The sequence below is a fragment of the Lichenostomus cassidix genome, chromosome 5 (genome assembly GCF_008360975.1).
Source record: "Lichenostomus cassidix isolate B80296 chromosome 5, HeHo_3.0, whole genome shotgun sequence".
NCBI lineage: Eukaryota > Metazoa > Chordata > Aves > Passeriformes > Meliphagidae > Lichenostomus > Lichenostomus cassidix.
The window spans coordinates 43,799,116-43,823,447 of NC_139486.1; the positions used below are offsets into that span (position 1 = coordinate 43,799,116).

The 24,332-nt window shown below is 41.5% G+C and overlaps 1 protein-coding gene across 6 annotated transcripts in view; it reads left to right on the forward strand.

The window, feature by feature from the left end:
* Positions 1 to 3,583: 3,583 nt before the first annotated feature.
* The window catches only part of CPT1A (carnitine palmitoyltransferase 1A), a 38,687-nt gene continuing 17,938 nt past the window's right edge, over positions 3,584 to 24,332 (forward strand). The window contains exons 1-9 of one of the 6 annotated variants that reach the window (XM_085062693.1): positions 3,584 to 3,721; positions 16,757 to 16,835; positions 16,977 to 17,131; positions 17,614 to 17,753; positions 18,158 to 18,329; positions 21,487 to 21,588; positions 22,249 to 22,386; positions 23,235 to 23,312; positions 23,979 to 24,086. In XM_085062693.1, coding sequence (XP_084918819.1) covers positions 16,991 to 17,131; positions 17,614 to 17,753; positions 18,158 to 18,329; positions 21,487 to 21,588; positions 22,249 to 22,386; positions 23,235 to 23,312; positions 23,979 to 24,086 — 879 coding nt within the window. In that variant the 5' untranslated portion in view covers positions 3,584 to 3,721; positions 16,757 to 16,835; positions 16,977 to 16,990. Of the gene's footprint in view, positions 3,722 to 4,220; positions 4,330 to 16,756; positions 16,836 to 16,976; positions 17,132 to 17,613; positions 17,754 to 18,157; positions 18,330 to 19,232; positions 19,253 to 21,486; positions 21,589 to 22,248; positions 22,387 to 23,234; positions 23,313 to 23,978; positions 24,087 to 24,332 lie in introns of those variants that run through there. The other 5 variants (XM_085062696.1, XM_085062694.1, XM_085062695.1 and 2 more) reach the window with 5 other exon arrangements.

Sequence of the window (24,332 nt, forward strand, 5' to 3'; positions counted from 1 at the left end):
AACAAATAAATTAGGACTTTTCCTGCATCATGTCACGAAAGGTAAATGTGGCCATTTAGTGACACTGCACCCATGTATGTGTGCACATTGTCAGGGCCCTGAGGATACTTTCTCTTCACCTCTCCTGGGCCTTTGGCTGCCAGACCTCTGGGCCTCCTTAGACAAAGGGTGCAGGAGTCTTGAAATGAGCTGTTGGGAGAATCTGCTCTGCAGGGTCCCAGTGGGGCTCTCTGCTTTCCTTGGGAGCAGCTTTTAAGCACAGGGTCTCATTCTCTGTGCCCTCCTGCAGCTGACTTGCTCCTGGCTGTTTTCCACCTTGACAGCCTTGGACTTGCCCTATTGCTGAAGACTTGTCCAATGATCTGGCCAGCCCTGTTTGCTGTCACAGGACCTGGCCTGCTCATCATGCCATGGGAAGGTGCCCTTGTCAGGGAGGGTCCTGTCCAACCTGCTCTGCCCTCACCCTCAGCTCCTGACATTCAAACAGACATACACTTATCTATCTACACAAGTTACAAAGTTCCACTTTTGAGCTGTTCTTCATTTCATTTTCTACCACCTTGTGTTGCCACTCAGGCTGTGGAACATTGCCTTACCTGTGCTTACATCCTAACTATGGAAATCTTCATTTTTACACACCACGAGAGATAACATGAAAGGAAAAAGGGGGGGGAAAAAAAAAGTGATCTTGGTCCTGTTTAAAATGAAACTGTGGTGGTGTTTTCAATAGCAAGCAAATTGGAAAAATATCTGCTCAAGCAACTGAGACTGCATCCAATAAATTTGTGCTCTGAAGGCCTTGAATAATTCCATTCCAATGAGCAGAATAATTCTGTTTCAAGACAGTGAAGAGAATTGCTTCTGTATATAAAATTGCTTGACATAAACAACTTGGGAAGTAATTTTTTTAAAAATACACCAAAGCAGAGAAACACAAAATTGTACTGGAGATAGCCATGCTTCCAGACCAGATACAGGCTTAGGGTACATCTTAAAAATAGACAAAACTAAAAATAATGAAAGATAGGTACACTGAGTAAGAAAAGTTGCTACAAAGAAGTCATCCTGCACATACAGAAACCAGGAAGTCTTGAAGGGCTGAGGTAAAATAACCAAATATACTTAGTTCAAGAGCGACATAACCATCCATCATGGTAAACTGACATTATTTCAGCCTGACAAAACACAGATAAATGTGACCTGTCATTGATTATTTTGATTTCTTTGGATTACAAGGATCAAAATTTATTACTAGAAGTCTTACATCACCAAGCACATGTGGTCTGTGCAGTTGATACTCATAATTATTTTAGAAATTAAAAATAAACCAATAATAGTGAGAAAATTGAGTTAACTTTGCTAAGCAGTGCAAGGTTGCTACAGAAGCACAAGGCCATGCTGCAGGCATGCTGACACTTGCAGTTGCAGCCACAACTGCAGAATCACCTCATATCTTATCACCTTCTTAGCTGAAGAAACAGTTAGCAGTGGAGATAGAGCATTTCAGCAGTGTGTGCTGCCACGTTAAAAGGCACATAATGTTCTGATTAGGTTGTTCTTACAGAAGTATCAAACTGGCTTCCATGGGTTAATGGGTGAATAGAGCCTGACCTAGATGTCAGTGTCAGGACCAGTAGGAATTACTCACAGGATTATCTGTGAGGTGTTCACTTGCCAGCTAAACAGAGCCAAGTCAGGTTTAGCTAAGTTGCAGTCATCACAGCTTTATGTAGCGCAATACTTTTCACATCTTTACTAAGGTTATCTGCGGGGGGCTTAACCATGTTAAAGTAAGCACTCTGTCTTCATGGTCCCTAATTCATGACAGCTTGCACAACTATTTGGAGAACAAAGTAATTAACATCAACACATGTTCTCAGCTGACTGATACTCTCCTCATTTCATGTGTAGATGAAAATGTGGACTGGGGACTAAGATATGTAAAAAGGTACTGATGGAAGAATGAAAGCAGATTTGTTATATATATATATATATATATATAAAAGTATCTTGATAGTAAAAAACACCTACAAGATACAATAAATAAATAAATGCCTAACAAGACATTTCTGGTTGCCTTTGTGCATGATGCAAAACCCATAGGTGATTTTTCCCAACCTAGTAATTACCTTCTTGTAACTGTCCACAGTGCATTCCTATCTGCTACAGCTAAAAGTATGTAGACATGAGTGATGTTGATGAGTGTAACTGATGATTTTTGTTTTCTTTCTCCCCCTGCTAATATTAATAGATCCAAATGCGTCTGCTTTTTCTTCTCCTCCCCCTGCTTTCTTCTAGGCTTTATGTTTCCTTCTGAAAGAATAACATCTTAAAATTGCATCATTAGGCATACAACACTAGATAAGAAAATTCTGAACAGAAGTGGGGTTTTCCTTTCATTGATGCTGCATGACCTTAAGTGTAAGGGAAAGATTTAGTCTATAGTGTCCAGACTTCTGGATTTAGTAACATTTGTGTATTTAGAAGCTTTCAGCCACATCCTGGAAATTGCAGCAGGAAGGACTGGGTGGCTGGGTGGGTGTGCCCACAAAGGAAAAATGTAGGAATCCCAACTCTCAGCTGTTCGAAGGAGACACTCCATACTGACACCACTGTAGTCAGACAGGCCATGACCACCTTTTGGGACAGAGAAGCCTTCCAGCTGTTGCCAAGCTAAAATCAAACAAAGCATCTGTTGTCCAAGCTCTCGAAAGTGACAAGTCCATTACAAATTCAAAAAGTAGTCATTTTCAGACTGAGCCATTCTGCCCTGAGTCTCACACCTCTGCTTTTATTTGAATTACTTTCACGATTTTCCATTTTTTAAAGAATGTAGTCACTTTTCCTCAGACGTATTGAGTGTACTTATTTCCCTCAAATCCCAGTATTTGCTGGAGCAGGAGGGGGCTGTCTGATCCTTCCCAGGGGGGCTGTCTTGGCTCCTTGCTGGCACTCCCACGCAGAAGGGGCCAGCACTGAAAGCTCTTGCTGACCCTCACTTGGTCAACCCTTGCTGACCCTCACTTGAGCTGCCTTGTAAAGATATCACTTGCCCAATGACTTGGTCCAGTCAGAATCCAGGCTCAAAAGAGAAAACTCAAAAGAGAAACCCTCCAGCCAGGGCTCGCGAGCAGAAAGAACCAGGAGGGAGAACTGTAGTTGGCCTGCGCCTTCCCTTGGCTCCTCCTTCCCACCCCCTCCTGCACTTGCTGTAAGATCTAACCCTCATTCTTGCCGGAGCCCAGGAGAACTATTGCCTTGGGCTTACAGAAGGGGCTGGGGGGCTCGAAATCTCAGTTCTCCTTGGCCACCAAACAAGTGTCCCACGCGCAATCCTCCTCCAAGGTTCACGTTTCCCCCCACGTTTACACCCTCGGATCCCCTGCTCTCAATCCCCGCAGCTTCTCTCCCGCGGACGGCTGCGAGTCCACAGAGACCGTGTTTCCCGGTTCCTGTTGCAAGCCCAGGACCGCACCCCCTCCGCGGCCAGACTTCCCCACGGGTCCGGCTGTGCCTTCCTGTGTTCCCGCTCCCCGTCGAGCGGCCAGCCCAGCCCACGCCACCCCATCCCTCCCGCGGCACCTCCCCGCCCATCTCCGCTCCGCCTCCGCGGGGCGTGCAGGGGAGCGGCCGCCGTCCCACCGCTGCTTGCCGAGCGGCCGCCGCGGCACCCGGCCCGCCCGCCCAGCCGGTCACCGCCCGTCGCCGCCGGTCTCTGCAGGTGAGCGGCGCGGGGCCCGCGCTCCGGGGTCGGGCAGGGGGTGGCCGTGGCCGAGTGCCCGCCGTGTCCGGCTGATTCACCGCGGGCTGCCGCTCCCCTCCCCCTTCAGCCGGGACGCGCCCGCAGCGCGCCGCCGGCCGCCTTCCTTGGGGCTGAGGAAGGGCAGCATCGCGGGCAGGCGGACGGGCTCGCTCGGTCCGGTTTTAGCCTAATTATTGTTTCCATGAGGTCGAGCCCCAAGTTCCGTGGTGTATGTGTGAGTGCGCCGGGCGCTGCTTCCTAAGCGGGGCTCGTCCTTGCTGGAGAAAAGGGTGGGAAGGCAGGGAAGGTGGTGGGCGCGGTGCTGGCGGGCGCTGGAGAGTCCTGGAAAGGCGCGGTGTCCTTGGCATCGTGCTCGCGATTTGCCCCGGTGCGAGGGGTAGTGCCCTAGTGCTGCAGATAAGGGAGGGGCAGGGGAGCGGTGTGACACAGGTACACCGGGGGATTAGCTGCATCTGTGCCGCCGCCGAAACAAAGGTGACACTGGTGACCCGCAACTCCGTGGGTTTGACTCGTAATCGGGAGGAGTTTCACGTCTGTGGAAGGGTGCACGCCGCGTGGCATCAGCGGTGGGTTTTCAAGTGCGGAAACGAATTTATTGTGTGTGTGTATGTGAGAGAGCGAGAGACAGACAGACAGACAGACTAGTCTGTATGTCCTGTGATTCCAGCCCGTAAAACCTATAAAAACCGCAGTCACTACAAACTGCTGGAACTACAAACACAGGAAATGTAACATCTTGTTCAAGGCGTGACAGGTTTACTGCATGAGAATGCTAATTAGACTTCTTATAGAAGGTAACTCAGGATTCTTGCAGCATCACAGAATTCCATTTTCTCGCCTCATATTCCCACAAGTTTGGTCCTTTGCGCTACGTTCTCTGATTTAAAATAGAAAACTCAACCTAAAATATTGCTTGGGCTGTAATCCAGTTATGATAGATCTGTACTAGTGTTGATGAAACTGTAACAGGAAGCACCTTTTTTGGAAAAAGGAAAGTGCAAAGTAGGATCAAGACAAACGTCTCATTCTTCCTCTTAACCTGGCAGTTTGTCAGCACTTAGAGGACAATCTGCAGTCAAAAGGAAATTACAGTACAGAAAACTACTCGTTTCCTTTTCACGTTTGTGTAGGGGAGTAGCACTGAAAATGGATCTCTAATCCCTTCGTTCTTCTTTCCTTATGTTTTCCCGAGTGTCTGACGTGTTCAATTTCCAAATCTGCTAACTCCTTTATGCTTTTTCTGACTATCAGGACTGGATGTTACTTAAAACAAGTATTGTGGGCTTCCGTGGTAATCAGCAGGTTCTTTCCCTGTTGTAAGCATATCGGTGTAAACTAATGATTGCCAGTTTACAATGGCACAGGTGGTGGTGCGGGGATGTCTGTTAGCCCAGGAAATGTAACTTCACATGGTTACACAGGTATCGGGCTCCGTCTCAGCCGTGACTTGGTTTGAAGGGTGAGTTGATCTGAGTGCTCTCTAAAATTATGGGGTTGAAGACAGAAGAGCTTCTTCCAGGAAGAAATCATTATTCCTGGTTCAGGAAAACTGTAACCTTGAACAACTGAGGCTTTTCAGGGCTGAGAACAGGGCTGGAGCCCGCTCAGCCGCGCCGGCTGAGCACACCCTTTTCCTCGCCGCGAGATGCGCTCGGCTTCTGCCACGGCTCGCGGTGCTTTTCCCTGGGAACTTTTGTTCGGCAGCGCCTTCGCGGCGCGCGTGGAAAGGCCTGGAGCGGCCGGGGGCGCGCGGGGCGGGGCGGGCTGCGGCGGCGCGACCTTTCACCCACTTCTCGGGAGCCGTCACGTGAGCGCGCCCGGCCGGGGGCGGGGCGGCGGGGGCGCGCCGGGGCGGGGGCGCGCCTGCAGCGCCGGGGATGGAGCCGGTCCGCGCCGGGAATAGCGGGGCACTGGAGCCGGGGGGATTGCAGCCGGAGCCGCCAAAGCCGGGGAGCGGCTCCGGAGCCAACGCCGGGCAGGAGGAGGGTGTTCCCGTGCGCCGCGGGATGCTGAATCCCAAGTCCTCTCTTAAAAAGCTTGGGTGAAAGGAGACTTGAGCAAGTGTTTGTATTAAAAAGACAAACAGATATCACCCCCACCACCCCCCCAGAAAATCCACAAATGAAAACCCAGCCAGTCAACAAAACTCCAGAACTGTGTATTTTTATTTTTTTTTTAATATTCCAAACTCATTGTCTTTGTCCTGCTGCATGCTGTATCATAGTCCTGAGCTCAGGATCCGAATGACTGAACCCTCTGTCTTCAAGTCTCGGTTAACTTTAATGTCAATGTCAATTTAAATATTTTAGTGAATCTTCGGAACCGGTTCTTCAGTCTTTCACTTTTTTGCAGGCTGAAAGACCTTATTGAGGTCTTATTGAGGTCTTTCAGCCTTATTGAGGTCTTTCAGCCTTGTGCAGTAAATGGTCACTGAACTACTGTGAAAGCAATTAACTCAGTTTGCTTTTGATCACCACACATTGTTGTCCATCTTCCAGGATCTCCTAACTCCTAAAATGTGACATCTTTTATGTCTCGTAAAAGTCCTGACGTTCCAGAAACATTTGTTGTTGTAGGGAAGATAATAATTCTTGTTTACTGCAAGAGCACAGAAGCTCATTAAGTTCAAAGGCAGGGAGAAGGGATAAACTTGGATAATCTAAATGCCTGGATATGTCTTTTATAGCAGCTAAACAGAAATACTTAGGTCTAGAGCCTAGTTTTTATGTGGTGGGGGAGGTTTCTATATGGTATGATAACTGTGCAGTGTTTTAGCAGAGTGTGCTTCTCTCTTAGTAAGATTATTCTGGATTTCTGGAAGGTCAGAGGATGTAGTTTGCTGGGATGTAGACAATATAACATGTATTGCAGTAGAGGCTGGAATGATCTAAGAGGCCTAGGAACAATACAGTATATCCTGTATAAAGAAAAAAAAATCCCTAGAAATAATCCAATAGTTGTAAAAGTTTCTGTTTTGATTTGGAGAATGTTGGTGGTTTGTGTTTGTTGGGGTTTTTGGGGGGGTTGTTTGTTTATTTGTTAAAGTGTACATTTTGGAACCATCTTGTACAGGACCATGCTATTGGGAAGAGAAGAGAGATCATATGATCCAGAAACTGTAGGGATTAATATTCCTTAGGGTTAGCCTAGTAATTAATTAACAGGCTGTTTGCAAATCTGCTCTACTTTGCCTGTTTCCAGATCAGGTGAGAAGACAACTTACTAACTGTGGCTTTTCTCCTTGAAGTGCTGGTGAAAACAGTCTGTTCTCTGAACACCTCTCCAATAAATCTTGATGGCATCTGTCTTGAGTCTAATGGGAATTTAAAGCCTGCAGACAAACACTTGGTTAGATGTCTTAAACTGAAAGCTGAGCCCAGCACTGGAGTCTGGCCCCCGAGGTCAGCTTGCTTGTCACAGTAGCTGGTGGTCACTGTGTGAGCCCTCAGGAATGACTGGTGAGGAGCACATGAGCTTTCTGTCACTCTGCAGTTCCTCACCATCTTGGACATGTTCAGAGTAAACAGTGTCATCGAGTGTAATGGAAAACAGGGTTTCAGAACTGCTGTCTGTGACTATTTTCTCAATTGGCATCAGTTTTTTTTGAAATGGTTCCAATCTGATCCAGTCCCTCTGAGCAGTTGAAAGCTGTTTGTGAATCAAAGCTCAAGCTGCTTTTCTTCATTTCTCTTTGAGAGCTACGGCTGAGTGTTTGCCATTGCTGTAGTGTAGTGTCTGTTAGGAGCTAGGAGCACTGGAATGAGTCTGAGTCTTGGTGTGTCCTAACTTATTCAGGATCCCAACTGCAGTGAGCTTCTGGGACAGAAGGTGTGTGTGTGTGACAGATAGATCTCAAGCCTGCTTTTAAGGAAGACAGGTGCTCGGGTATGTTTGTTTCATTCATTGGCCTGTTTGTCATTATCTTTCCATCCATATAGACCTGTTGCTCCAGTTCCACCTAGGAAGGGAATAAGAAAATTGGCCCAGGGTTCCAAAGGAGATATCTGCAGAGAGTAATGAATATATTCACCCACAGCTGATCTTGGAAAACTGCTGAGGTCAGGAGACACAGGCTGTCAGTGGGATAGCAAGTTACTGAAGACTTCTTAGTTGTTCTGATTTCAAACTCTCTTCTGTGGTTGGGGTTTGCTGTGGGTCTCAGGGTTGCAGTACTTGGGCAAATAACATGTATTTAGTTCTCCACCTTGGCTTGAACCACAGCATTTGTTCATCTTCTAGATGTGAGAAATCCTTAAAGGCATTTGCAATTCCAAGAGACCACACCTGTCAGGTGTAGGTGAGGGTGGGAAGGATTGGAGCCAATGATTAGCAATAACCAAATATGAGAACTTGTCCTAACTAAAGTGTCATGAAAATACTTGTTAACTTTGTTTTCATCAGTGCTATGGTAATTCAACTTTTAAAGTAGGGTGACTGTTTGGTTTCTGGTTTTTTTTCTATGCCATAGCCATTGGGTTCACCTGAGGAGCCTTGAGTGAATCTAATCCACATGGCTAATTTTTGCACAGATATGATTTGGCTTCACTCTTCTCATATTTCTTGTAAAGATTTTGTGTCTATAAAATATGATTAGTCATTGTAAGATAGCTGAGTTATTGGTAAGACTTGAAAGCAGCAAGTATCAGTGTCGTCCTGTATGCTGAAGCATGATTAGACATTATTGAAGGTTAGTAGGCAAGGAAGCAATTTAGAAATAGAAATTCTCAAGCCAATAACTGCATCTGGTTAATCTTTATAGTAAGTTCAGAAGTCAGTACCTTGTGGAATGTCACATGAGCTAAGTATAAACTCAATAAACTGCTCTTTTTGAGGCTTTGGTATCTCAATACCTTTTTGCATAAGTGCAGTATACAGGAAGCTGCCATTACCTGATAAAATATCCAAAAAACAGATAGGAGGGAGACTAGACAGCCTTTTTGTTCATATGTTTAAATGTTTGAGCTGCATTTTTATACTGGTTACTGCAGATTTTATAGAACAAGACCTGAATTTCCTTTGAAAGGTATAAAAATCTAGACAAATTTGCTGTTTGTTTAGAATTCTCTTAAATGGAATGCTTTTTCTATAGCTTTAGTTTTAATTTTGTTCAACTATGCATCAAAAGAGCTCCACGTGCACACAAGGAAAAGCATTTTTGGCAACTTTTTGGCATCTTTTTTGGCATTCTCTGGTTAGCTGCCTTACTTAATTGATCCTCTTGCAGTAGGGCAGAGTTTTGGCATTTATGTGAGTGACTGCCTTGCCACCACTATCTGAGCCAAGAGTGGATGGGACCTCAAGTTACTGAGTCAGTGCTGGATGCTGCTGTACAGTTTATACTTCTGTGTCTGAATTTATTGTATTTATAGCTAACTCCATGAAAAACCTCCATACTGAAGTCACATCAGTTTTATTATTGATAATACAGGTGTTTTTAATTTGATAAAAGGAGTCAACCTCTAGATAGGTGTATATACATGTAACATTGAACTTCAAGCTTACTTTTTATTAGGAGCTTGCATGGTTTCCCACTGTATCACTGCAAAATATGAGCACTCAAAGTCAGCTCCAGAAATCTACCAGCTGCCTTAAGACTGGCAGGCTTTCACTGGACAAGGTTTAAAATACCAACATACATTTGAAAATCTTGCATAATGGCACACTGGTGCTTTTCAGCGAAGGCAAAGATACTGGAATGATGCTGAAAAACTGAGATGAATCATTTTCTAAAGAGTTCATGATGTGAAGTCCAGCTTCTTTTATCATCCAAACTGATTTTATCATCCAAACATTTTTGTCAGTTGCAGGAAACTCGCTCTTTTCAAATATTTGACTGCTACTACCAATTTGAATTTTAAGATACACTGTTCATTTAAAGCAATTGAAGGACAAGATTGCATGTTTAGGCCTTAGTGCTCTGCAAGTTTTTTTTTTGCAGCAGATGTCTTATGAAAACTCCTACATTAAATTTCCTAAAGCATCTCTGCAGGTTTGATGGTTCAAGCCCTTAATCCTCTTACTGGCTCTTCACTGGACTCTCTCCAGTAGTTTAATTTCTCTCACTGGGGAGCCCAGAACTGGACAGAGTTTTTGAGATGGGGCCTCATGAGCACTGTGTGGAAGGGAAGAGTCACTTCCTCTTTGCAACAGTCCTCCTAACACCCCCCAGGATTCTGTCAGGATCCTTAGGAGCCTTTGCTGGAAGGGCACCTTCCTGCCTCACGTGCAGCTTGCTGAGCTTTGCTTTCCATCCAGTCTCTGGTGTGTGGGGTTACTCCTTCCCACGTGCAGGACTTTGATCTTCTTGTTGAACTTCACAAGGTTTCAGCCTGTTGCTCCAGCCTGGCAAGATCCATCTGGATGCATACCTTTGATTTATCAGCCACTGCTCCCAGTTTCAGTCCCTGTACTTGTAAATCCATCAGCAGTTTCAGTTTAGGGTTTTTTTTCCTCTGCTAGGTGGGCTTTCTTGTTGGTTTTATTTTTTTTTAAATTTTTTGCATCCACTTCTGGAATGACTGTATAGGTCAATTTACCTGTAGTAGGTGGCAAAGTGTGGAAATAAACTAACATGCTAAGAAATTACTTGAGGATGTTGGCACTGGCTTTGCTGTTCTGTGCCGTATATCATTTCATTGCAAGCACAGTGTCTAAGCAAAGTCAGCTGCCATAGGCTAGTCTGAGTACTTTGTGTAGGTGGTACTGAAGGCTTGGACTGACAGGACCATCAGTAACAGAAATCTAAGTGAAATGTTGGATAATGCCTGAAGATACTGGATAGACATCGCAGTGTTTAGAATTCTCTTGGTTTAGTGTCTGGTATGAAATCAACAGATTTGAGCATATGCAGTTATTTTGTGATTTGTATAAAACAAAATGCATTAATAGTTTTGGCTTTCTGGGAGATGGAAAATGCAAATTTCCATGGTGTTGGCTTACACAGCTAAAAGAAAATACTTGGTCACTGTCTCAGCACAGACACAGTGCCAATGTTCAAGTGTTTAAATACTGGCTTTGATTGCAATAAGTCGGTCCTCAGACTTAAAATTCAGTGGTCTTCCCTAAAGTGTCAAAATACGTTATCAACTAAACATACAAAATAAACCTTTTGGGTGTCCGTTTTCTTCTAAAAGCTGTAACAAGCTCACTTCCTGAAGGGAGATCTGATGTGTGGACAGCAAAATACTGGATAGAACTTCTTCAATATTTTTGATATTTAAAGAGGTTCCAGAGTTAAAGTCTTTTATGAGTGCTTTTGGGAACTCCAGAATTATTTTTCAGTTGTCTGGCTGCTTTTAACATTCAAACAGTAACTCTTACTGATTTGCATGTTAATAGAAATAGATTCCCTCCCCCCTGCTTTTCTCTTTTAAATAAACTGGTTTGGGGTCAGACTAAGACTTTGGGGTACTTGCTTGGTTTTCCGAAACCATTCTTCATTCAAGGTGTCTAGCTTTAAATGGAAATTTTAATGTAGTTTTAAGTGTGTTTACCAATTAGGGTTTAATATACTTTCATCTGATATTTTCCTCCACTTCCCATCTTGAAAGCTTCCTTAAACAATGTCATTTTAAATAGTTTAGTATCACGCTTTTCTCATCACCAGTCTTTATTTGAAACTGGAGTGCCAAGCTAAAATCTGAAGTTGTAAGTTTATTTTAGGAAAGGAATGAAGAATTCTTCAGGGTCAAGTTTCTGTTGTGGTTTGTTGGTTTTTTCGTTATGTCTTGGGGGTGGTTTTTTTGTTTTTTTTTTTTTTACTTCTAAGCTTGCCTAGTAGGAACTTGTTAGGAGTCAGAAGACAAAGCCTATGTGATAAGATGTTTCTCCTTGCTCTGTTGGGGGTACCTAGTATCTGCATGAAGTTATGAGGGCTTCCAGGTAATTCTGAATTCAGGAATGCCATCATTACCTGTAATGCTGCAAGTCTACCCACCATCTGTGAATATTCTGTGGCTTGGGTGCCAAAGATGTCTGTTTGAGAGCTCTGAGAGTATCAAACTTGTGTGTGATGGTACATAGCCAGGTTCTCAGAGAAACTGTATGCAGCAGCCGTTGCTTTTTGAAGAAAACTGTTAATTTCTGATTGTCCACGTAGAATAATTGGGGGAATAGTTTTGTGAGCTTGGTTTGGTTACTGACAGTTGTGTGTCCTGCATATAAAAGTTAATCTACAAATAGCTGTCAGAAACCTGTGAGGAGAGACTCAAACTAAATTATCAACATGCCTTGAAAGTGGGAGTCATACAACTAAGTCTTTTATTGAGGTTTTAGCTGTTCAGGATCATGTGAATAAGACATCTTCACTTTTCCTCTACATTTGTTAACTTCCTTTGCAGGAGAAGGAGCTATACATGTGAAAACTGTGTTTAAGTAATATATCTCTTTTCGTTAGATGTTTAAAATCCTGACAAGGAGCAATGGCAGGGGTCTTTCTATTCAAGAGGAAGAGGGTATGGGAAAAAAGTGAATTGCATGAGCCAAACAACCTATGGATAGATAGCAAGTGATGTCCTCTTAAAGCTGAGGATTTTCTTTTTTTGAGGTATAGGTGATGACTTTACTCTTTTTAGCACTATCATTTTATCCATGTAAAGCTTATGAAATCTACAGAAACACAAAAAGATTCATATTCAGCAGCATTCCCAAGAGTAACTGCTTCAAGAATTAATGCCTTGTTTTGTTCAGTGTACTTACTGTAATGCAATTAGCTGTTGTACCATGGCTTGGTGCTTTTTAAAATGCACTTGGTAGTTCTTCCACTGTGCTTCAGAGACACATTGCCAACCACTAGTAACTTCCTGCATGCCTGACTTAAACAGAACCATCCTGCACATGGGACCTCTCTTAGCTTCGTATTTTCCAGAGCTGAAGCCCTTATCTCCTTCTGTTGCTGTAGGAATATGTAAGCTCTAGCACAGTGTTCAGTGACAGCAACCTGAAGTCATTAGGTCTGTGAGTTAAACCTCAGTCTTTGTAGTGTAAATGTCCTGAAACTGCAAAAATAACAGTCTGAGGATGCTTTATGCATAGTAGATGTAGCAGCATCGTTTTTCAGACCATCAGCACGTAGGCTTTCTAGTGTGCAATGTTTTCTTGACTTAAAAGTGACATCCAGTGTAGCAGTGCTTGTTTATAACAATGGGGAAAAATTGTGCTGAGTTTAGTTTGGCTCAAGCAGAGGTTTGAAAAAGGAAGAGGAGAAACATCTGCAGCTGCTACAGCATGTTTGAATTTAGTAAAACCAGATAAGAGCAAGGAACAGGCAACTTTCTTCTTTAAATAAAAGAAAAAAACTCGCAAACAATCAATAAATCAAATTTGAAGTGGCAAGTGTGTTTTTTTTAAAGATACATTAATATTACAAAAGAACACTGAAAGGAATGAAAACAGCCATTTCAGTTTAGCTTTAGAAGTTACTGTGCTGGGGCTTTTTCCCCCCCTTTGAGTACAACTCGGCCAAGCTGCTAAGAAAATCAAAATCTGTATTTTATGTCTCTCTGTCGGGAACGAGGTTAATTACTCTGTGCTGTGCAGAAATGCGCTGCAGCCCCAAGTGCCCGCGGTGAGGAGACGCTTTGGTGTGAGTGGTGCTGCGGTGATTGATGTGGTGCTGCCGGGGAGCAGCAGCGAGTCAAGTTGAAAAGTCCAAGGCTCCGCCTGTGCCCTTTCACCCAGTTCGGCGGCGAGCACGTGGCGGCGCAGGAATGCAGCGAGGGGAAGCGAGTGCGGCTTATGATGAATTTGGCCTTCCAGGAGGAAAACAAGTGCTCAAAGGAGCGGCTTCGGGAAGCCTTTGGTATTCCGCCATCGTAATGCAGGGCAGTCTTAAAGGCTTATGGTTTTCTTCAGGAAAGGAGGAGCGTATGGAAAGAAACAAGCTGTTTTATTGTTGCACGTCTTAATGGCAAGCAGTACAGTCCTAGAAGTGGGGTGTATTTGTATTTGATTTGGGATTAATTCTTGCTGGGTTAATATTTTTTTTTTTCATGTGGGAATCAGGAATATTTTCCTTATTGGAGCTTATTTAATTTTATGAGAATGCTAAGTTTTAATTCGTTGAAATATCAGGTTGACTGTTAACGATTAATGCTATCTATAGTATTTTTTCTGACGCGGACTGTAAAAAAGCATGTGCTTAAAAACCTAAAGTGTTCCTGAAATTCTTTCCATTCGGAAACAAAGAGGACGTAAATTACAAATTTCCAGGCTGAGAAGTCCCAGGGGAGTTGAAGGGTAGCAGAAATGAGTCGATCTGGTACTTAAGACACTGGCATTCCAGAATACAAAATTCCATGAGTGAACTGAGCAGAGCCTGTTGGACAAATCCAGGTACCTGATCCTCTGTATGCAGATACAGCTGGGGTTTTTGTATGTTTGTCGGGGCTTTATCATCTCAGCCTTAGTAGTGCCACTAAACACAGGATAAATTCTTAACTTGGAATACTTTCTGCTTTTGCAAACCCTTGCTGAGTCCAGGTTACACCATGTATTACTGCTGCCTCTGCCTGTTTTACTGCTCTCTTGCCAGCTGGTGATGAACAATTTAAATGAATGAATGGACAGCTGACTTGGACTTCCTCATACTTGCCCTCAGCAGGGCGCATATAAGTAGTTGTTAGTGACAGTCATTAAGTACTACAAATTGCAGTTGTTACTAGGGCACACAGGGCTTGTGTTAAAGCTTTTGAAACTGGTGTTCAAAGCTGGTTTGCAGTCTTCTAATTTGTTCTTCTTTGTTATTCTAATCAGATGCTGCACATAATTTGATACATAAATCAAATTGCGTACTATCTGTAGGATACTGTGAGCTTTAGCTGCCCTGATTCATCCGGCACACAGCTTCTAAAACTTGAGCAGTGATTGATGGACTCAGGACTTATGTGAATCACAGAAATATAGCAAAGAATCCCTGCCTGTCAGTCAGCAACCTTAATAGATGATATACAACACCTTGTTCATCTCTGCAGAGTATTCATTCTCTTTCTGTACTGTGTATTTATTTCCTAAGCCTACTGTTATTCCTGCATTCCAGTGTGTATATTCCCTGGTTGTCTTTGCATACACCTTTGCACCCATTCTTTGTGTCTCAGATGACTTGGATATAGCAGAGTATTTACAGACTAGAGGAGCAGCCCTGTGGTCATAATAAACTGCTTTTGAAATGCCCCCCTAAACTGCACTGGTTAGTCCTCACATGATGTTCAACAGGGGATGACAGTTTACTGGAATTTAATTACTAGCTTCAGGCTTGCAAAAGAAAAGTAAATTTTAGCTTTCAGGATTCAAAACAAGTAAAGCAGTTGTACTTTCTTTTGATTTTGCTTAATTAGAAATGCCAGTGCAACCTAAAAACACTTGATATTGGTAACGTGTTTTGTACCAGTGAAAATCTGTCTAAAACTTGCCCTTGAATCCTGACTTACATATGGGATAATAAATTCCACTACCATTTAGTCATACGTCTAGGAGGATATTGTTTTTAGTGCTATGCATGAAAGTTTTGGTAAGCTGATAAGTTAAAGTGGACAAGAGACGAGCTTTGGAATCATGATGGTTTCCTCAGGAGTACAGAGTTTGGACCATTTCAATGTTATACATAGAGTCTATCTGCAAAAATCTGTGTTCTAATTGTGAGTGCTCAAACAACATTAGTCTGAATTAATGATTAGTAGTAGTAACTTCCAGGATGTTTATGTACAAATGCTGGTTATGGAAACTAAGAAAAGCTACGGAATTACCAACAAGTGTAACAAGCATTCTGCATTTGGGCTGGGGCAACCCTGGGTGTATGGACAGACTGGGGAATGAGATGCTGGAAAGCAGTGCCTGTGGAAAGAGACCTGGGGTACCTGGCTGATGGCAAGTTGAATCTGTGTCAGCAATGCCCTGGCAGTCAGGAGGGCCAAGTGTGTCCTGGGTGCATCAGGCACAGCATTGCCAGCCAGGCAAGGGAGGGGATTGTCCTGCTCTGCTCTGCACTGGGGTGGCCTCACCTTGAATATCAAGGGCAGTTTTGGGTGCTACAATATGCTAAAAGGTATAAAGCTATTAGAAAGAATCCAGAGGAGGGCTAGAAGATGGTGAAGGGCCTTGAGGGGAAGCCACAAGAGGAGCAGCTGAGGTCACTTGGTCTGTTCAGCCTGGAGGAGACTGAGGGGAAACCTCGTTGCAGTTACAACCTCCTCATGAAGGGAAGAGGAGAGGCAGGCACTGATCTCTTCTCTGTGGTGACAGTGACAGGACCTGAGAGAATGGCATGAAGCTCTGTTGGGGAAGCTTAGGTTAGATATTTGGAAAAGGCTCTTCCCCCAGAGGGTGTTTGGGCACTGGAACAGCTCCCCAGGGAAGTGGTCACAGCACCAAACCTGACAGAGTTCAAGAAGTGTTTGGACAATGTTTTCAGGCACACGGTGTGATTCTTGGGGCTACAGTGCATTTACATTTCTGTTTCAGTGTGCTGTGTTTTTTGTTTGAGACTTACAGCTGCCCGGTATAATTGTCTTCTGACTGTATTGGCATGGTTGTTGATATTTGTTTGGGCAGTTCAACTGAGTTCCAATTGAATGAAATTTCATCATAATTTCAGGTTTCTTTGGGAACGTACTTTTTCTGCTAGTTGCGATTTGGCTTCCTCGACTCTGCATAGTTTTGATTTTTGCAGTTATTTGCCAGGCAGAATGTGGAGCCACAGGGACTAGACTTTCTTATTGCTGTGAGTAATCAGCTTAAAATTAGGATATGAAAAACATTTCAGGAGAAGATACAGCCAGAAGCAGCCATATTTTTCTAGCTGAGGTGAAAACGTTAGGTACCTTTTGTTTCAAAAAAAACATTTTCTGAACCTTCTTTGAAAGGTAGAATGCTTTTTCTAAATGTTATGGCTTTCACTTTCTGTTCTGGTCTGATTTTTTCATATATTGCACATATATGTGATACACAGCTATCTGTGATGCTGCCCAAGTTACAGAAGTGTTTTGTTTCTGTTTTCAGCTGCTGTGGTTAGAAGAGGTGCCTTAATTATCCTTCAGGACACTCAAACTGAAGTGCAAACATAGCCTGTAAGGAAAAGGCAAGTACTATATGTAAAGTTTTCATACCTGGAAATCTTTGCCGAAATTATGGTGTAGAAAATACCTTTCTAGAAATGGACTGGCTCCTAGTTCCTTTGGACCAGAAGGAAATACTTATTTTTAACTTTGTTTTGTGACAGAACTCTCTCTGAAAATGGCGGAAGCTCATCAGGCAGTAGCTTTTCAATTCACAGTAACTCCAGATGGGATTGACCTGCGTATGAGCCATGAGGCACTCAAACAGATTTACCTCTCTGGTGTCTATTCATGGAAGAAGAAGTTCATCAGATTCAAGGTATGCTGAATTAGTGAAGTCCACCAGACTTCAGGGTTTTTTAATGTTTTCTGAATTTAAATTGAATGAATTTCTGAACTTCTCAGAGTCTTGTTCAGTAGAATATTTTTGCCGCGTATTCATGTAGAAAGGTCTAACTCAGTGTAAGTTGGAATTATTGAAGTGTCATTTGTTCTAGAGTTGTTAGTTATTTTCACTATTTTTAGTAAGATTTGCAGCAGGATCAGTGATATCTACAAAAGAATGGCAAAATTCCTTTCATTGTTGATATCATTGTAACAATTTTCTGTAGTAATCAAACTTAAGTAAATCCATTCTCTTCTCCTGAGATAATCATGTGTCAGAAAGTGTTGGGTAATCTTAATCTTAGCTACGTGTTTAAAACTAAATGACTTAAATGTGTTGATTTTTGTTTCTTTCCATGGTAATATGAAGTCAATCACTTTGGTAGGAAAAAATGATGCGAAGGCTTTTCTTTCCAGAATGGAATTATCACTGGCGTTTATCCTGCTAGCCCATCTAGCTGGCTTATTGTAGTTGTGGGCGTGATGTCAACAATGTATGCCAAAATTGATCCTTCCTTAGGAATAATCGCTAAAATCAACAGAACACTTGATACAACGTAAGTAGACTGAAAAGATACAGTTCCTCTAAAGGGAAATCAGTTTTATTTGCAGCTACTCCTAAAGCTATTGCTGGTAAAATGTATCGGTTTTGGAACAGTACGTTTGTGACATGGTAAGCCAAATGAACACATGTATGAGGGAATGAAATAGGGAGGTTGTTGTACCAGTATTGCTGCATTGCTTTCTGGGTATTTGGGAAGCACATTTGGCAACTTCTGTGGCCTTTGATGCTGCTGCATGAAAAGGTATTTGGAAAGGAGCTTATGAAAGCAGGGTAAGCAGGCAGAAAGCTTGTGTAAGGCCTGCCTGTAGTACTATCAGACTTGTGTTTGCCATACCAGCTTCTCTTTGGCGCTTAAATGGACACTAACTGGTGTATGCTGGCTTTTGTTTTAAATAGTGGTTATATGTCAAACCAAACACAGAACATCGTGAGTGGAGTACTTTTTGGCACAGGGCTTTGGGTTGCCCTTATCGTCACAATGCGCTACTCCCTGAAAATGCTGCTCTCCTACCATGGCTGGATGTTCTCTGAGCATGGCAAGATTACTGCTGGCACCAAGGTTTGGATGGTAAGGCTATGTTGGCTTCATTTCATCTTAACTTCTAACTGATCAGTATTCAAAGCCCTAAAAGAAAATGTTGTAGATTTTTCCTTTCTTGTGTTTTCTGTGTCATGGTACAGGAGGTTGTTAGGTAGCTATTTCTAGTGTCACCCTTCTAGTGCTGTAATTAAACTATTCATTGGGGCCTTCTAGAAGGAGGAGTAAGCACGTCAAGAGTAACTTCTAAATTTGCCACCACTTTGGGCCTGTGTGACTCAATACCTGCTTTTTCTCTATGTGTAAGAACTTGGGCTGCAGCACCAGAGAACCTTGTCCTCACCGAAAGTGTTCCCCTAATTTTTTGTGGAAACATTAGGATTTCTATTCATCCGCTATAAAATTATTCTCTTCATATTGAAGAAAATATTACGGAATGTCCTTTCAATTGATTTATTGGTATGGCCTCCAAAATGAGTTAGGGGAGAAGCATAAGGTGTAGGTAGTGTGTGACACAGTTTTCAGGTAAGGATAAGGTGAGTGTGGTATGTCTCCTGTGGATTTTTGTGGTGCACTGGGAAAGGATTCTTAAGGGATGTGATAGGTATAAAGTGAGGAAATGTATATGTAGGTGCTGCAAGAAATGAAGTGAGGTTTTGCTACTTGGACTCAGTTGTTTCATCTCACTTCTACCTGTATTGGTGTAGAAATAGCCTAATTTCCATACTGTGATAAAAATAGTCTCTGCAGCCTCAAAAATTAACGGATGTGTGTTAAACTAAGCAGATACCACGATTTCCTATGAGAGATGTTCAAGGACAGGTATCCAGAATGGTACACTAAAATAGAGTTTAATGTTTGTCTGTTACAAATGAAGTTTCTAATTGATGGTTTCTCCTGGAAGTAGTATCAGCCTCATGGCTCGAATTGGTACAGTCCAGAGGCTCTGAATGGTAAGGCTTTCTGTCCATTGCTTGGAGCTGTAGCTGCCTTGGTTTTCAGCATGTCCTGCCAGATAGATACTTTAAAGCTCTTAATATTGCCTTATCAACCTTAAAGCAGTATGAACTGTAATGCTACTTACCATGCTTCATTGCATATTGTATTTATAAATTTTTGTCTATCATATATGTTGCATACGTATTTTGTTGTGTATTATATATGTTTTAAACATACAGAACACTAAAGCTCTCAACGCCCGACAGTCTTGTTTGTACTTACTAGACCCAGCAAAAGAGAAGACTGGCTTCTCTAGTGAAACAGCTCCAACTACCTTAGATTTCTACATTTTTATAATACTGTTTTCTCTTCAAACAGTCATGAAGATCAAAAACCTGAACTCTGATTTCAGTCACAGTATGAAGTGATTTTTTCAGGCTGGTTGGAAGTCTGGTGGCACTTTTAATCAGCATATTTCACCTTGTAAAGTCAAATTTCCTATATCAGTGTTAGGGGGAAAATACAAATATTAGTTGCAGTTTAAAAAAAATTAATTTAAAAGTGGTAACTGTGTGTGAACAGATGCAACACATGTTAGAATGACATTATTTTCTGTGTCTGCATATGAAATATGTGTGTCAGATCACTTTATTAATCTCAAACTATTATGAATTGTCTGTTACAAGTTTTCTTAAGAGATTAATTCTGAGATATATGTTTGCTGGTTTTTGTCAGTTGAACAGGTATTATCCATGGGTGATTTAAAATTATTATTTATTATAAATATTTATATTCTTTAAATTAAAACAAATATTTAAATTATTATTTATTTTCAAATTATCTATAGATAATTTTAGCCTTTTCTGGTGAAAGAGTTCTGGAATTAAATTGTCTCTAAGTATAACATTAAATTTTTCACATGAAAAGCTGAGCTTTTTCTTTCCCACCTGGTTTCAAAATTACCTTGTCATGAAGCACAACTAGATTTCATTTGGCAGATCACTATGGTTCATCCCATGTACATCTGATGGCTCTGGTACAGATCCATTTGCAGGGAGGTCTTTGTTGCTGGCAATACTTTGTAGTCCTTACTTGTTTTGTTCTACCTAAAATTACCTTCTCTAGGTGTGCTGACCCAGGAAACTGAGAGGGAGGAAGAACTCTACATTCTAACAGTTCTGTTAGGAGAAGATTTCAGAATTTAGTAGTGGAATGACATCCTCTGTTTCGCTTTATTTTGTCTTGTCTGTTGGCTTATATATACACTATCCTGTTTATTGGACTAAGATTGTATTCTGACAATAAAGGTTCCACTGGATTGTTGGTATAACACTTGACCTCACTTTCATGCTGAAATGAGGTGGCAGTGTCATAATCTTTCCATGAGTAGCCTAGAAGATGCATGGTCTACGATTTCAGCTTAGTGTGTGCTGCAGCTGAGCAGTAGCTGTAGACAGAAATGCTGCTTCTGTTTTCACTCTCCTGTGGAGCACAGGAAATGCTGTAATATCTGAAGCTAAGTTGTCTCTGGCTTTTTTGTTTCGTTGCTGGGGTTTTTTTATAACACAAGCACTGAGTATAACACTGGCATGCTTGCACAATTTTGGTTTGTTCAAATCTTGCAGTAGGCTACCTGAGATTGATCCATGCTTAAATTAACTCCCTGTAACATCAATCCTATTATTGATGTTGAGCTGTAACTTTGGAAAACATTAAACCATGATAACAAAGCATAATTATTATTTTTAAAGATTGCTGTAGTTTTCTAGAAACTTCAGCTGAATCACAGGTTTGATAATGACTGTGTTTTGAAGCACAATTTAGATATGGTTCTAGTATCTACCACGTAGTATTGTAAAAGATCAGTTGCTAGACTTGGTATTTTTAATCTTTACAGAGGGAAATGTGTGAAGAAAAGAAGTGCTAGGTAACTGTCTATGTTGAGATCAAGGTGTGCCATACATGAACAGCAATATTGTCTATGACAGGAAGATTGACTGGGAAGTCAGGAATGATCATGCCTATCTTTCTCTTCCCCTGACATGTTCTTTAACCTTTAGGAGGTTAGTTTCTGTCAAGGCCTTTTTTCACTTGTGAAACAGTAACAAATATGGTATTTTCCTAAATCTAGTGCAGTATAATTGACCAGTGAAAAGGAATATGAGCTACATTACACATTCATTCTGTTATTTTACTTTTGTTGAACCTAATAATTTGATGTGTGTATTTTGGTTTTGCTTTTCTTCAGACCCTTGTAAAACTCTTCTCAAGGCGTAAACCCATGTTATACAGTTTCCAGACATCTTTACCACGATTGCCAGTTCCAGCTGTCAAAGACACAGTTACTAGGGTATGTACATTCACCAATTTGTTTTTTTCAGTGGCATTGAATCCATACTTAGATGCCTTTTTGGGTGTTTTCACAATGTCTTATAAAATATTGCACGGTGGTATTAATATGGTACAACAGATTCAAACTTCTGCATGGAAATTAAAATAAAGGCTGTGACAAACCAGTGGAACTGGTGACAGGCTGTGCCACAAAGTTTGTTTTTCCAGGGTTTTTGAGGCACACCACTTCTGTTATCCTCCCCAGGTTGTACAGTGTGTGTTATTAAATACATGTGTTAGGACACGAAACCTTGTAGCAAAGTGTGTAAATATGACAGTACGTCACAGAAACTGAAGGTTTGATTTTTAGAGAAGAAAAAACCAAATCTCTCTCTGCTACTGAAGAAGCAGCATGGCTTAGCCGTTGGAGTGGAAAATCTTTAGAAGAGTTACCTCTCCCACTTGTGTTTTGCTGACAAATGTCTGAAAAAGTATTTTATTTTAAAGTTTGCAGCAGACCTTTAGAAGAGCATAAACTCTTATTTTATAAACATAGTATTTGCAACCTTATGGATTGAGACTGCATCATCTTTATTTATTATCAAAAAGTTTTTCAGAGGAATGGTGAGAAGCTGCATACTAGTTACTCTACTGATGCTGATTTTTTCCTGTATTCTAGTATCTGGAGTCAGTTCGACCACTTATGGATGATGAAAAGTTCAAAAGAATGGAGGGTCTTGCCAAAGATTTTGCATTTAATTTGGGACCAAGGCTTCAGTGGTATTTGAAGCTGAAATCCTGGTGGGCCACTAATTATGTGAGTAGATAAGTAGGAGGCTCAGTTGTTCAAATTACATAATTTATTTCCTGATGCTCTTTTTGTTGAAATTCCATTTTTTCTTAGGTGTAAAACAAGGAAATTGCTTAATATTTTTTAAAGTACGTGGGACTTTGCACATAAATAATTTTGTGATTTGCTGAACAGTGTGGTGAATGAAACTTGAAAAAATGAATCCTTATTTTATGTTTTGTTATTCTGGAGCAGGTGATTTAGCTTTTGCTGTTAGGATTGCTTTTGGAGTCTGTTGATTTGCTTGTTGAGCTTGATAATTCAACAATAGACCTGGCTACCCAGGTAGTTTTTAGAGGGATGATTTATTACAATTTTTTAATATAGAGCAGCTAATGCATATGTAAGAAAAATATTGTAGCGTTAGAGTTGTTGGTCTGTTTTTTCTTTTTTTTCTTACCAAAAAGAATACCCAAACCCCAACATCACAGTGACAACTGTAACATAATTCCTTCTTGATATATTATCTAATGTAGCTATACCCAGTGACCCTAAGCTGCTCTGGCAAGGCTCTAAAGCGTTCAGGAGATCTGACACATTTTAAATATTATGCGAAGATCATGGCTTCTTTGGAACCTTATCAGAGAGCTATGGCTGAATTTAATTTATTTTTTTGCCCCTTTTTTTCCCTGTTTTCTGTGAAGTTTGATAGAAATTAGCAGGGAGAGGGGGTTGTTTTTTTTCAGTAGGGAGGCAAACTAGCAGTTTCCTTCCTGCTTCTGTATGGAATGTTGTTTTGTGAAGCCATCAACATGGAAGACCTAAACTGTGGAAATTATCAGATTTTACTACTTTTGTTCTTCTTCCTGCTGCAGGTTAGTGACTGGTGGGAAGAATATATCTACCTTCGAGGACGTGGACCAATTATGGTTAATAGTAACTATTTTGCAATGGTAGGTAAATCATATGATCACCTTATGCGACAAGCACTGTAACATGTCTGGCAGGTATCTTGCTTCATGCTTTCTGCTTGGAAATCCATTGCCACTGAGTGTGTAACCTTTGTTTTCCTTTCTTCTAGTATAGCCTGCAGCCAGTGTCTTCAGGTACCTTTGAGTATGTCACATACTTGAAGTACTTCAGTGCACCTATCCTTAATAACAACCCTAGCGCAGCTGCCACTTTGGCAAAATCCTGCTCTAATGACTTAAACAGTTTTGTGCTTACTGCCACAAGCTGTCTTGCAAAAGCTCTGTGTAAAACTTGGTGGGTAACACAGTTCAAGGAAGGGCGTGCTCATACTCACAAGTGTCTGTTCAGGAAGTAAAATTGTAAAAGACTACAAGATAAAAAGCAAAAAAGAAATATGATGGTCTTGGTTTAAGTTTTATGTGGCATTGTCTTTTCTACTCAGATAATTTATAATGTTTAAGGACATTGTGACTGTTGAAGAAAAGTTTCATTAGCTCACTGTACTAGTGCATTTCATGAATTTTAAAGCCTTTTCTATATTGTCCAGGATAAACTTTTAAGAACATTGATGAGAAGTACTATCAGATTTACTTTTTTTAAAATGTAGTCTGGTAATCATTAACTTACGATTCTTATCTACTTTACAGGACTTCCTTTCTTTACGTCCCACAACCCTGCAGGCAGCTAGGGCTGGTAATGTTATCCATGCCATCCTGCTCTATCGGAAAAAACTGGACAGACAAGAAATCAAGCCAGTATGTATATCAGTTTAAATGGCTTTTGATCTTTTTTCCAGCACAGCCTGTGAGAAGTTGATCAGTTTTCAGAATGGGAGAGGAGAGGAATGTCCTATTGTTACAAATTTTTGTGGTCCTAGTCATCTTGCTTATCACTTGAATGGCACATGTACAGAAACTAACAACTATCAAAAATACAGATTTGTATAGATACAGTACAGGATGATTGCGATAAAGGACTGGAGGCCAGTTGGTACCAAGAAG